General features: G+C 50.4%; 1 protein-coding gene across 3 annotated transcripts in view; it reads right to left on the bottom strand.

Moving 5' to 3' along the window:
- ANTXR1 (ANTXR cell adhesion molecule 1) overlaps positions 1-14,246 on the bottom strand; it is a 46,369-nt gene that overhangs the window by 17,895 nt on the left and 14,228 nt on the right. For all 3 annotated transcript variants that reach the window (XM_071417797.1, XM_071417794.1, XM_071417795.1), the window contains exons 7-13: positions 14,159-14,227; positions 12,985-13,065; positions 9,665-9,725; positions 8,012-8,110; positions 4,607-4,676; positions 3,624-3,702; positions 2,740-2,835 (exon numbers count right to left, since the gene is read on the bottom strand). In XM_071417797.1, coding sequence (XP_071273898.1) covers positions 2,740-2,835; positions 3,624-3,702; positions 4,607-4,676; positions 8,012-8,110; positions 9,665-9,725; positions 12,985-13,065; positions 14,159-14,227 — 555 coding nt within the window. The remainder of the gene's footprint in view (positions 1-2,739; positions 2,836-3,623; positions 3,703-4,606; positions 4,677-8,011; positions 8,111-9,664; positions 9,726-12,984; positions 13,066-14,158; positions 14,228-14,246) is intronic.

The following is a 14,246-nucleotide window of genomic DNA, read 5'->3' as shown; positions in this document are numbered from 1 at the left end:
GTCTCGGGCGCTGCGGTTTGGTCATCGAGGCTGCAGCCCTGGGCTGCTGGGCAAGGCAGCTCCTGTGCCCTCAGCTCACCCTGGCAGCCCTGCATTGCCCCCTGTGCCACAGCTCTGCTGGGCTCCTCTGCCACCCTGCCAGGCTGGGCACCCCTCCAGGGTTTGTCTTTGATTTCACAGAGTTTTGGGGTGAGCAGAGCACAGGGAGCAGAGCACGTGGCTAAAGAGGTGGAGGGGAAGGGGAGGGAATGCACAGGCTCTGCAGGGCTGTAAAATGGCAGGGACCCTGTAAGGGATGGGGATTCCTCACAGAGATCCCTGGGTTCTGATCCCTCTGCCAGGAGCAGCTTTGCAGCATCCTGGCTGCTGATCCCCTGCCAAACGCACAGGGTGCCCTCCCAGAGGGGTGCAAGAGATGTTGGGAATAAAATCTCCCCAGCAGCTCCCTCTGCCCACCCCTGCCAGGCCGGGCACCCCTCCAGGGTTTATCTTTGATTTTACAGAGTTTTGGGGTGAGCAGAGCACGGGGAGCCGTCCTGGCTGCTGACCCCCTGCCCTCCCAGAGGGGTGCACGAGATTCCCTGCAGCCTCCTGGAATAAAAACCTTCCCAGCAGCTCCCTCTGCCCACCCCTGCCAGGCTGGGCACCCCTCCAGGGTTGCCTAGCTCCTTTCACAGGTTTGAATCTCTCTCAAAGGAGGCTCCTCTGTCGGGTTAACACGATATTTAATACTCTGCTTGGTTGATTTGTCGTGATTTGTTAATAATGGACGGATGTAAGCTTGAGTAGAGGGAGGACCCTGCTTACTCATCCTAGCATTAATTCTCCTATTTAAATATAGGTTAGCCTGTTAATGGGGAGGGAGTCATAAATTCTTACATTTTTGCAGTGTAGAGCTTTAATGCACTCTTTGTTGATGGCTGCTCGAGGGCCCACGGGGTTTATCTTTGATAACCCAGGGTTTATCTTTGATTTTATCATTTTGGGGTGAGCAGAGCACAGGGAGCCGTCCTGGCTGCTGACCCTCTGCCAAACACTCAGGAACCCCTCCCAGAGAGGTGGAAGAGATTCCCTGCAGCCTCTTGGAATGAAAATCTTGGAATGAAACGCTTCCAGGGAAGTGTTTGGCTGCATCTCAGTGAGATAATCCCCACTAACAAACCTTGCTGGGAGGGAATGTGGGAGGTAGAGAGCAGAGTGAGGAAAAGCTTTTATCTACAGCAAAGGCTTCAAGTGGAGAATTTAAATCTGGAAAATATTAAGCTTTTAAAGTGGAGCAGAGACTCCCTCTCTGTGCTGCACCCACCTTGCTTATCTGGGCTGCTTTCCACACTCAGGGCTGTCACCTGAGCACTGTCCTCACACGATTCTGCTGCAGCAGAGCCCTCACACTGGCAGCTCCACATCCCCTCCATGCTTTTATTTATGCCTTTTTCTCACCAGGCTTCGTCTTTCTGCTTCACAGAGATTTAAACCAGCAGCAGCGCTGAGAGCATTTTCCCTCTATCCCCTCAGTTCTCCAGACCCCAGTCTGCACAGGGCACATCTGCATCACTTCCATGCAGATGTGCCAACAAAAAGCTGGCCCAGCTCCCCTGGGAAGGTGCCAAATAGATCTGAGCAAATAAACCTACCACGCTGCTAATCCTCTGGCCAATTTTAGAACTTTTTAAAAATTTTTTTTATTGTTCTGAAAGTCCAAATAAATATTTTTTTTCCATTCTGGTTTTCACCCTGGGATGGAGGTGCCAAACTACTGTGAAGAGAAGCATTTTATGCCCATTTTCAGCCAGGAACAGAAATAGACAATTGAGATTTTTCCTGCAAGGTTTCCGTCCTTGTTCTGGATAACACAGCACGGAGTGGCTGCAGAGCTCTGCCCTGCACTGTTTGCCACAACCTGGTGCAAATTTACACCACCGGGTCTGGGATTTAAAACCAGGAATAACCATGGTGACCCAGAAACTGGGGCAGCCCTAAAAGCAGCTTCTGAAAGGTCCCACAGAGAGCCAGGCTCCAGCCCTGCTGACACTTGTGTGCCCCCAACTCTTGTTCTACATTTGCAGCACAAACAGGACCCAAACCCAGAGCGTGGTGAGCTCTGGAGAAACGAGCCCAGATCCTTGCAGGGCAAGGCAGAGCCAGGGCCCAGCAGGGATGCTCAGGGTGGGACAGACACGCAGCAGCCACGGGACACAAGAGCTCATCCCCAGCCCCGTCATTTCCCTCTTGCCTCCCTTCTCCCCTGCTTTTTCTCCTGATTTCCTTCTGCCCTTCTAAAGCTTTAACTCTGTGGTTGTGCTGTTGAAATTTTGGGAAAGGGCTTGGAGGAAAGACAATGCTCATTCAAAATGCTTTTCAGACACGGCAGTGCAGGAAACACAGCTCATCTTGCAGAACCTGGACACCCAGCAAAGTGTTTTCCTTGCAGCCAAGGCAGAACCAGGACTGCAGCGTGGGCTGGTCAGTGCTGCCCTTCTGCAGGAGCCCCCCATCGTGGCTTAGAAAATCCACACCAGGCAATGGGAGCACATTCCTGCCAACCATTTCCATGCTGTGACCAAAACACGAGGCCAAAAGGCTCCTGACAAGGTTTGGGTGTTGGCTACAAGGGTCTGATCCGTGATGGAGAGAAGCCAAAGCAGAGCCAGAAATCCTGGGATCAGTCCTGTGGAAAACTCTGCCTCCCCCACTTCATTCCATTTACTGAAGTGGTGTTTGGTGATTTGTGCCACTTACCACGGTGCAGCAGAGGGGCCAGAACCACCAGAGCAGAGCCAAGGCCAGCAGGAGGAAGAGGATCAGCAAGGCAATGGCCAGGATGGTCCCATCAGACTGGGGAGAACACAGAGAGCACAGTGTGTGACACGCCTGGGACACCCCTGGGACACCCCTGATATCCCTGTGACACCCCTGGGACACCCCTGGGACACCCGGGACACCCCTGGGACACCCCTGGGACACCCCTGATATCCCTGGGACACCCGTGACACCCCTGGCATTGGTGCAGAAGAAATTTCTGGAGCACCTGGACCAAGACAAGCTGATCTTTGCCCAAGAGCACAGACAAAGTGGGCTGAAGAGAGAAAACCAAGCAGGATGGGGCTTGGTAATAACCTAAAGTTGTAATTGGACCATGAACTCCAAGATGTAAATGGAGCAGAACTTATAAAAGTGACAGACCTTGTGACCTGTCCTGAATTTTGTGACCATTTTGGTTCATCTTGGGTTCATTTTGGGACCATTTTGGGTCATCTTGGGTTCATTTTGGGACCATTTTGGGTCATCTTGGGTTCATTTTGGGACCATTTTGGTTCATCTTGGGTTCATTTTGTGCCCATTTTGGTTGATCTTGGGTGCAGCCCTGGCTGGGCTCTTGTGCTGCCCAAGGTGGATCCATGGAGGAGATGCTTTGAATAAATCCCAGCTTTATTCTGTAACTCTGCTCTAGCCCAGCCTTCCCAAGCCTGTCCCAGCCCAGACCTGGAGCCTGAGGTGTTCACTGAAGGTTTGGCCACATTGTGGGACACAAGACACCCAAAATGTCCCATTGCCACACGTTCAAAGACCCCTCTGAGTTAAACCCCAGCACCCCCAGGAGCATTTCAGGGACCACAACTCACACAGTGCGTGCTGGAGATGATGACAGAGCTGGAGATGAAGCTCAGCCCATCGTTCATGCTCACTTGGAGAGCTGCTTCCCTGGAAAAAGCCAGAAGCAGCTCAGGGCAGCTCCTGCCCAGCCCTCTGTCTGATGCCCTGGCTGCTCAGCAATCCTCCTGTGCAGATCATTCCCAGTGCTGCAGAGCACAGCTGGCACTGAGCACGGGAGGATCCAAATGGGATCCAAATTAGAGAAAAACGGAGACCAGGGAGGAGACCCAGCCCCATCTCCCCATGGGCAGAGTGTTCAGCTGGCACTGAGCATGGGAGGATGGCAGCTTGGGATCCAAATAAGAGAAAATCAGAATTCAGAGAGGAGACCCAGCCCCATCTCCCCATGGGCACAGGAGGATGGCAGCTTGGAGAGAAAAGAGAAAATAAAACCAGAGAGAAAAGCAGAACTCGGGGAGGAGACCCAGCCCCATGTCCCCATGGGCAGGGTGTTCAGCTGGTACAGAACAGGAGAGGATGGGATCCAAATGGGATCCAGGGAGAAAAACAGAATTCAGGGAGGAGCCCCAGCCCCATCTCCCCATGGACAGGGTACAGAACACAAGAGGATGGGATCCAAATGGGATCCAAATGAGAGAAAAACAGAATTCAGGGAGGAGCCCCAGCCCCATCTCCCCATGGGCAGGGTACAGAACAGGAGAGGATGGGATCCAAATGGGATCCAGGGAGAAAAACAGAGCACAAGGAGGAGACCCAGCCCCATCTCCACATGGACAGGGTACAGAACACAAGAGGATGGGATCCAAATGGGATCCAGGGAGAAAAACAGAGCACAAGGAGGAGACCCAGCCCCATCTCCACATGGGCAGGGTACAGAACACAAGAGGATGGGATCCAAATGGGATCCAAATGAGAGAAAAACAGAATTCAGGGATGAGACCCAGCCCCATGTCCCCATGGCAGGGTGAATATCGGGGCAGCAAGAACCTACATGCCAACATCCCTGAGCACAGGTGCTGGGCACAGCAGGTAGGTGTCCTCCACCACGAAGGGCTTCTCATCTGCAGAGGGGAGAGAGGGGGGTTAGTGCCAAACCACCCGCACAGGCCTCAAAGAGCCACTTTAAATGAGGGTTTTCCTTGCCATTGGTGCATAAATGGGATGGGGGATGAGGACATTAGGATATCTGTACGCTACAGAAGTTAGGATAGAGGTACATTAGGATATAGGTAAATCAGGATATCTGTACATTACATAAATTAGGATATAGGGGTGTTAGGATATAATATAATATAGGGATATAATAGGGATATAATATAGGGATATTAGGATATGTGTTCATTAGGATATATGTACATTATAGAAGTTAGGATATATGTGCATTGGGATATCTGTACATTACAGAAATTAGGATATAGGTGCATTAGGATATCTGTATATTAGGATATCTGTACATTACAGCAGTTGGGATATCTGTATATTACGGAAAATGCTGCATTTCAAGGCAGAAGCCTCTGAAGCTCAGTTAAACCCTGCAGTCTGAATCACACTGCTGTAAAAATGATGAGAGGAACTGCCCAGAGGGCTGAGGAGCCCTGGGTGATGCTCCTGCTCTGCAGCCAGAGCTCGGGGACACTGGGGACACTGGGGACACTGGGGACACTGGGGCACCCCAGTGGCTGCCCAGCCATTTCCCAGCTCTCTGGGTGTGCTGTGCTGGCACGTTGCTCCCCCTGGGCTGTCCTCACCCTGATTTATGAGCATATCATGAATTTATCACGTTGTCTCGGCGTGCACATGCCAAGGAAATGAAGATCAGTGTCTTGTTTTCCCTTTGCTGAGGAGAGGAAGCCAAATCTGCTCCCTGCCAGCACCCACAAAACAAAAGCTGCTTCACCCTGCCAGGCCTTTCACTCAGCTCTCTCAGGTTTTTGTTTCTCTTTCTGTGCCTGCCCGCTGCCATCGGCCTCTCTGGAGGCTCTATCAGCCCTGGCTGAGCTCCAGGCTGGCTGCAGGCACACATCAGTTTGTTTGGGGGATGTTTTGTGCCTCGCCACAAAAATGAGCCGTGCTCCAAACAAAGGAGCATCCATTCGGTTTGCATAACTCTGGCCCATCTGACTCCTGCCTGAAAACTCACCCAGGGGAAGCAAACAAAGCAGAATTCTCATCCCCTGCTCTGCTGTAAAACCCCCCAGATGACCCAAACTGGGCAGTCCTGGGTCTGAGCAGATTGCAGGAGGGTCCAACCTCCCCAAAAACAGCCCTGGGCTCTGTGCAGGTACCTCAGACTCCTGCAGTCCTGTCCTCAGTGCTCCCGCACCTGAGCAGCCCAGGGCAGCCTGGCAAATCCATTCTTGCCAGCGAGAGGGAATCATTCCTCGTGCCATTAGCAGGGGTGGGACCTCCTGGCAAGGCAGGACTTGGAATATTTCCTCACCATCGTAATAAAAAAAAAGTTTCAATGTATGCAGGATGCTTTGAGAGCAAGCCTCAAACAAAAAAAAAAAACCCCTCAAAAAGCAGCAACAAAACCAAACAAAACAAAGGGGAAAAGGGAAAGGAAAGGGGAAAGGAAAGGGGAAAGGAAAGGGGAAAGGAAAGGGGAAAGGAAAGGGGAAAGGAAAGGGGAAAGGAAAGGGGAAAGGAAAGGGGAAAGGAAAGGGGAAAGGAAAGGGGAAAGGAAAAGGCGAAAGGGGAAAGGAAAAGGGGAAAGGGAAAGGAAAAGGGGGGAAAGGGAAAGGAAAAAGGAAAAAAGGGAAAAAGGGAAAAAAAGGGAAAAAAAGGGAAAAAAAGGGAAAAAAAAGGGAAAAAAAGGGAAAAAAAGGGAAAAAAAGGGAAAAAAAAGGGAAAAAAAGGGAAAAAAAGGGAAAAGGATGGGATGGGCTTGGGGAAGCAGGCAGGGAGTGCAGCAGCTCCAGCCCTGCTGCTGATCACGCCTCTGCTCGGCCAAATTTCCCTCACGCTTTCTGCAGATGGTCCCTTTTATTCTCTGTCCCTTAGCTCTGAACATTCAGAGTCTCTGCTCTCTCACCTGCCCCTTTTCCCTGCCAATAATCCCAATAAAACCCCATTAGCTCATGCCTTTAACCTCAGCACGTCCCAGCCCTGCTCACTGCACCTCATCTGGGATAATTTAAGGTTTCAGGAACTGTTGGCTCAGTGTTATCTTTAAAAATACCTCCCTCCCTGATGCAATCAGAGCTTTGAGGCAAACAAAGGCAGCTGAGCTTTCCAGCCTCCAGGAGGTTTCCATAAAATCCTGGTTCGGCTCTCTCAGGGACAGGGTTTGAGTTGTGTCACCTCAGATGAGCCAAAACCGTCCCTCGTTCCCTGCCCCACCTACCAAGGGGCTGCTAAATGAAATATTATCGATCACGATTGTCCTTGGAATGCGCTGCTGTAAGAGCAAGCAGGAATTCTTCACAGCATCCACTGTACATTTATTTCTGTTTCATTTCCAGCCTTTGCCCCAGCAAACTCCCCCTGCTCCAAAGAACGCTTTACCCAGGGGCTCAAAACGCACCCGAGCCTTGAGATCTCCACGTTCCAGAGCTCATGAATGCATTTATCCCACACTGAGCAGGGGCTTCCCCAAAGCAACCGGGAATTTGCTGAGCAAATCCCAGGACGGGAATACCCTGCTCAGCAGAGCTGCAGGAGCGGGGCACTGAGCACCCCAAAACACAGGGAGGGGAGAGAACCACACCTGTGAGCACCCCAAAACACAGGGAGGGGACAAACACACCTGTGAGCACCCCAAAACACTGGGGAGGGGAGAGAACCACACCTGTGAGCACCCCAAAACACAGGGGAGGGGACAAACACACCTGTGAGCACCCCAAAACACAGGGAGGGGACAAACACACCTGTGAGCACCCCAGCCAGACACTGAGGGATGCTCTGAGCACCCCAAAACACAGGTGAGGACAGAACCATGCCTGATTTCCCCTTATGAGCACCCCAAATTTCAGGTGAGAGTAAAACCACACCTGATTTCCCCTCTGAGCACCCCAGCCAGGCACTGGGGGATGCTCTGAGCACCCCAAAACACAGGGGAGGGGAGAGAACCACACCTGATCCCCCTCTGAACACCCCAGCCAGACACTGGGGGATGCTCTGAGCACCCCAAATTTCAGGTGAGAGTAAAACCACACCTGATGCCCCTCTGAACACCCCAGCCAGGCACTGGGGGATGCTCTGAGCACCCCAGATTTCAGGTGAGGACAGAACCCCACCTGGTCCCCCTGCTCAGAGCCCAGCTCGGGCTCCCTTTTACAAACCACCCCCGTTGCCCCTGCCCATGGACATCTCCTCATTCTGCAGCCCTGCTCTCCCAGCCCCAGTGCCCGGGGGCAGCAGGGGGAGCCCGGGGCAGGGGGTTTGTGCTCCTTACTGAGGGTGAGGGTGTCGTTGATCCTGAAGCTGCAGAGCACCCTGTCCACGTTGCGCGCGTGCCGGAATCCGTTCCCCCTGACCACCACCTGGAAGGACTCTGCCAAAAGAGCCACAGCGCACCGGGCATGCACAGCATCAACAAAACCACCCCACAGACAGCAGAGGGTCACATCCAAACAGGACACACAGGAGCCCTTTGAATTTACTGGAATAAAGGCAGAGGCCATGGGACATCCCCTGGGGTCTCTCCAAGTTTTGGAGGATGCAGCCTCCCTTTTTATCCCAATTTCCAGCCACATTTCCCTTCTCTCTTCCCTCATTTCTGAGGTGCTTGAGAGGTTCAGACCTCCCAATATGCCTGATGCCAAGGATTCCCCTCTAATGTATAACCCTCCCTTTAATTTTTAATTCTTGTTAGGAAAATCAACCCACGAACAGCAGAGGTTCATGTCCAAAAAGGAGACAGAGGAGTCCTTTTGCTTTATTCCAATAAATGCAGAGGCCATGGGGCATCCCCTGGGGTCTCTCCCGTTTTTGGAGGATGCAGCCTCCCTTTTCATATCCCAATTTCCAGCCACATTTCCCTTCTCTCTGTCCCCATTTCTGAGGTACCTGAGAGGTTCAGACTCCCCAGAACACCTGATCCCAAAGATTCCCCTCTGATGTACAACCCTCCCTTTTCATTTTTAATTCTTACTGAATTTAGGGGTTTTTTCTTCCCCATTGTTTCTTTCACCTTTAACATCCAATTCCATTTATCAGCAAACCCAAAGTTTATTTGTAAAAGCAAATATCCTTTTCCCTTCACCAATCAGTGGAATCTTCCTCACTGTTCCTCTCATTTCTCAGCGCTGGTTTTATCTATTTATGGGGGTTTTTTGTTTGTAAAGACAAACCCCTCATTCCTCTCAGGCAGGGAGGCAGCAGAAGCTACGTTTCCAACGGGTTTTAAATGGTGAAACAGCCAATTTTGGCAGTTGAAAACCCCCCCAATGAGCATTCATGACTGCTGTGTGTTATAAGTGAATTAGCCAATTTGATTAATGAGCAGAATTTATGGTGGCCAGTGGCACTTCCATCATAAAAGGGATTTATTTATTTACCTCCTGCAGGCCAAGGGCAAGGACTGTGCCAGACTTGGAGGTCCTGAATTGAGGATCCAAAGATCTGCTGGATTTTCCAGGGATTGCTGCTCTTGTGGAGCAGCTTTGGCAAACCCCGTGCGTTTCCTCCCTGGGCACAGCTGTTCCTGCCCCTGCCCTCCCACAATGGCAGGGATGAGATCAAAGCCCTCAGGAAGTGTTAAAGATGGTTATAAATGATGTTTTCAAGCCACCTGTGTTCTAGAAGCACCCTTGTTTATTTGCACTGGAGTGTGTAAATATATTTTTAAGTGCATCACACAGCCAGACTGGTGTGACAGAAGAACATTCATGGAAAACTTTGGAATTCAGGCCTTTTCTGTAAGAAAATTTCATTTGACACCACTTGGCAGAAGTAGGGCACACTGCCCTGAGGTGAAAAAGAAATTCACCCCAAAATAAAGGTGAAGCATGGTAAATAGTGAATCTGGCACTCTGCAGCAATTAGAGATGAACTGAAAATTGTTATTTTTTAGGCAATGGAGAGCCACGGCCTCGCTCATACTCACCCCCTGCACAGATACTGGAGGGCTCTGCTGCCAGGATCTCTATGCAGGATTTCTTCAAAATCTGAGAGAGACAAAACGTGAATTCCTCAGCCTGGTTTCCATGGAGACAGAGATGGAAATAAAGAAGTGACAATGACCCTCGGACCCAGCAGAGCAATCTGGGCTGGGGGCACAGCTCCAGCTCTGGGCTCCCCACCCTGCATCCCCCAAACCGGTCCCAGTGCCCCCCTGGGGCTGTGCCAGGGCCCTGTGCCCCATTTTCTGCAGTAATTCTGGAATTTTTGCTGATTATCTGCAGCCCCCAGGGCTGTGGAGGCATCACCTCCCTCCCCGGGCAGCCCCAGCTCCCTCCCACCCAAACACCCCCAGTTTAAGCTGAACTGTTCGGCTTTGCCTAAATCAGCCCAGAAATCCCCGCAGAGCCACCCCAGGGGCTGGGAGTTCTGTCTTTAACCTGATTTATGTCAGCTCACCCGAGGCTGCTCAGACCAAAGCTCAGACAATTCTCCAACGTTTAAGCCAGGTTGAAGCCAGGCCTAAGGAGCAGAGAGTCCTTGGGAGGGCTGGCCCTGGCTTTAGGCACTTTTTGAAGGGATTTCCTTGGCTCAGGCTTGGCTCTCAGGGCAGAGGCATTATTCATTATTTATTTTATTAATTATCTTTATCTTTATTATTATTATTTATTTTATTTTTATTTTATTTTATTATCTATTATTATTAACTATTATTTATTATCTATGGCATTAATTATTTATATTTACTATTTATTTTTTATTTTATTATTTAGTTTTGTTTATTTATTATTTATCATTTATTATCTATGTTACTACTTATTTTTATTTTATTCTTTATTATTTTTTTAATTATTTAGTTTTATGTATTATTTATATTTTTATTTTATAATTTATTTAATTAATTATATACCAATTATCATTTATTCTATTATTTATTATCTATTATTAATGTTATTAATTATTCATTTTTATTATTCATTATTTATTTTTATTATTCATTATGTTTCTTTTTATTTTAAATTTTATTTTAAATTTATTATTTATTTTATTATTATTTATTATTATTTATTTATCATTTCTCATTTATTTATTCCCTCAAGGGGCTGCAGCTCCCCAGGCTGTTGTTCCCTGCCCTGCAGAGCAGCCCCAGCTCCTCCTGCCCAGCCTGAGCTGAGCCTGGGCAGAGCTGGGGGCTCAGCAAAGCTCAGCTCAGCTCCAAGAGGCCAGCAAATGTCAGCCAAGCATCCCTGGGTGACTCAAATCCAGCATGAAAACTATTTTCCCGACTTTAAATTGAAACATCTGTAAGGGAAGAACAGCAACCAATGCAATAAACCCTGCAAGGAAAAAGAGAATTTTTGGGGTTTGTTTATACCTAATTGCAAAAGCCACTCCTAGAGCCAGGCCTTGCTTTTTGGAACGTTTGGACAGGAATTTGAAGGATTCACACATCGAGGCAGAAGCTTTACTCAGAAAGCAGAGCTGAAAGTACCGAGGGGCTGAAGGAGCAGCGTGCCCTGAGCTGGTGCAGCCCGACAGGCGAGGAGAGAGGAGATCTGCAGGAACAAGGTTTTACAGGAACAAGGTTTTGCAGGAACAAGGTTTTGCAGGAACAAGGTTTTGCAGGAACAAGGTTTTACAGGAACAAGGTTCTGCAGGAACAAGGTTTTGCAGGAACAAGGTTCTGCAGGAACAAGGTTTTACAGGAACAAGGTTCTGCAGGAACAAGGTTCTGCAGGAACTGCCGAGCAGGAAAAAGAGAAAGTCAGCAGCTGAGAACAGAACTGAAGAATTGCAGACAGGAGAATTTGAAATAGAAGAGTTCAAAGGAGACAGAATGAGGAAAAACACAGAGAATGTGAAACACAATCAGCACTTTTTAAAATGAAGTAAAATCCCCCCATGGTTAAATTTGAGGTGAGTGACTTCTGCTCAGCCATTTACAAACATTCCTGCTGGCTCAGAGGGGGAATGGCAGGTGGATGATGCAGGTATCCCAGGCCAGTCCCTTTACATGGCCCTAAAATCTGTCCCTAAACACTTCCACAGTGCCAGCTGCAATATTTATTTTGATTTAGGTTGAGTTTCCAAGCACACGCCCTGACTTAGAGTGAACATCGGGCAGAATTAGTGCAAAAGGACCAAAATTGCAATGGCAGCACAGGGGTCCTTTTGGCAAGGGAAGAGGGACCTGATTTTCCAGCTGGAAGAGGAATCCACAGATTGTTTGTTATCCTCTGGGGGCGATCAATGCCCTCCTTGCCATTCCTTTCACCCACAAAACCTCTTCCTTTCTCCCAGGCTGCTGCAGGGATCCATCCCTGCCCTTCCCTCCTTCCCAAACTGGGAATTTTCTCTCCCCTCTCAGCTGGAGCAGCTCCTGGCTGGCCTGGAGGCTGAAAAATCTCAACTGGAAGGGGAGGCAGAGCTGGGATTCATTAAAAACAGCTGCAGAGGGAATGCAGGGCTGGGAGGCCAAGCATTGCTGCGCTGTTGTTGTTGTGCTGCTCTCTGAAATAAATGAAATGCGGCACCTGATTGTCCCAGAGAGCTCAGGCAGTGCCAGGAAAACCAACAAAGCAGGGCTGGGTTCCATGTGCATGTGAGAGCACTGGGGAAAAAATGGGGGGAAAAAATGGGGGGGGAAAAAATGGGGGGAAAAAAATGGGGGGAAAAAATGCGGGGGAAAAAAATGGGGGGGGAGGGAGACAAAACAATTCCTTCTCCAGCTGGGGACCAAGGACAACCACCCAAAGCTCAGGCCCAAGAGCACAAACAATGTGAATTGAAGAGGAAAAAACAAGCAGGATGGGACTTCATAACCTAATTGGATAATTAACTCCAATATGCACATGGAGCAGAACTTATAAAAGTGACAGACCTCATGACCAGTTGCCCATTTTGGTTCATCCTGGGTCCATTTTGTGACCATTTTGGTTCATCTTGGGTCCATTTTGGGACCATTTTGGTTCATCTTGGGTCCATTTCGTGCCCATTTTGGTTGATCTTGGGTGCAGCCCTGGCTGGGCTCCTGTGCTGCCCAAGGTGGATCCATGGAGGAGATGCTTTGAATAAATCCCTGCTTTATTCTGTAACTCTGCTCTAGCCCTGCCTTCCCAAGGCACCACAGGGAAAGGGGAAACCTGGGCCCTATTGACAAATTCCACCCCAAAGCAGCATTTTAGCACAGAGCAAGGCTGCTTCCCTTGGCCTGAGTGCTTCAGTGAATTATTTTCCAGCAGGCTCTGGTGAAAGCCAAGCTCAGGGTGACCCCAGGAGTGCGAACAGTGGGTGGAAAATACTCACAGAGTCAATGATGCCCTGCAGGGCCTCAAAGCCATCGTTGACAGGGAAGACATGATCTCTGCTGTCAGCAATCCGGGCCAGCTGCCACAGGGGGAGAAATGGAACAGAAATGCAGAGGGTGACATCAATTAGCCTGCAGGCAGATAATTAAGACTTCTCCAGTTTAACTGGCTCGCAAATAAAACCCTCCAAGACTCAGCTGCTCTCTCTGGGTTGCCCCCGTGCTGCGGTTTATTGAGCAGGAAAATGTTTGTCCTGTTAGCATGATTGGCTTTTTAAATCAGGGATTTTTCAGATCAGGGATCAGAAGAGCCTTGGAGACAAGGCAGAGTGTGGCTTTCACTGGTGCCCAGGGGCTAATGATCTTCAGGGCAAACAGGAACCCAAAAAAGGTTGGGCTCCACAATCATGGAGGCATTTTCCAACCTTGACTCTTCCACTTCCATTTCAATTCTCTGAAATGCTACCACAGGCCTGGTCCAGCTCTCCTGTCAGGCCAGGGATTCGATACTGGGCCCAGGGAGAGACCAGGGGATGTTTTCTGAGTGGAGGCTGAAAGGTCCCAGAGGAGCATTCAGAAACCTCTGTGACGATGAGGAGGAGCCTTCCTGAGGAGGTGGTGAGGCCAGGGCAGCCAGGCCATCACTGCCAGCGGCACACCAAGGGTTAACCAGAGCTCCCCATGCATCTGCTGGAGCAGGCTCAGCTGCGAGGCCAGGGCTTGTTCCAGTAAATCCCCCCTGGCAGGGGCACCAGGGCCTCTCTGCAGCTTCCAGGAGAGCAGAGATTGCTCCCCAAGCCCTGGGGCTGCAGGCAGGGGATGGCCGGGCTGAAAGGGACCAAACCCAGCAGGACCCGGCTGTGCCAGGGGCTCACTTCAGACAGGAGCAGAGGGAGAGGAAAGCCCCAGGAGGAGCCTTGAGCAGGGGATTCAGGGCTGTGAGCCCCGTGAGCCCCTGGCCAGGCTCTGCCAGGCTCCCAGGGCTGGGGCAGGCACAGGGGCAGACTCTGAGAGAAAGGGACCAAAACCCAACAGGACCCGGCCGTGCTCACTTCAGACAGGAACAGAGGGAGAGGAAAAGCCCAGGAGGAGCCTTGAGCAGGGGATTCAGGGCTGTGAGCCCCGTGAGCCCCTGGCCAGGCTCTGCCAGGCTCCCAGGGCTGGGGCTCTCACCTGGGTCTCGTTGAAGTCCTTCACCCCCACGCAGTACACGGTGGCCCCCAGGTCCCTGGAGCGGTTGGCCTGCAGGGGACAGAGGCAC

Source organism: Agelaius tricolor, unplaced genomic scaffold (genome assembly GCF_023055355.1).
Source record: "Agelaius tricolor isolate 1412-34295 unplaced genomic scaffold, bAgeTri1.0.p SCAF_70, whole genome shotgun sequence".
Classification (NCBI taxonomy): Eukaryota; Metazoa; Chordata; class Aves; order Passeriformes; family Icteridae; genus Agelaius; species Agelaius tricolor.
The sequence above is the reverse complement of the archived record's forward strand: the minus strand, read 5'-3'. Positions and strand labels throughout refer to the sequence as shown.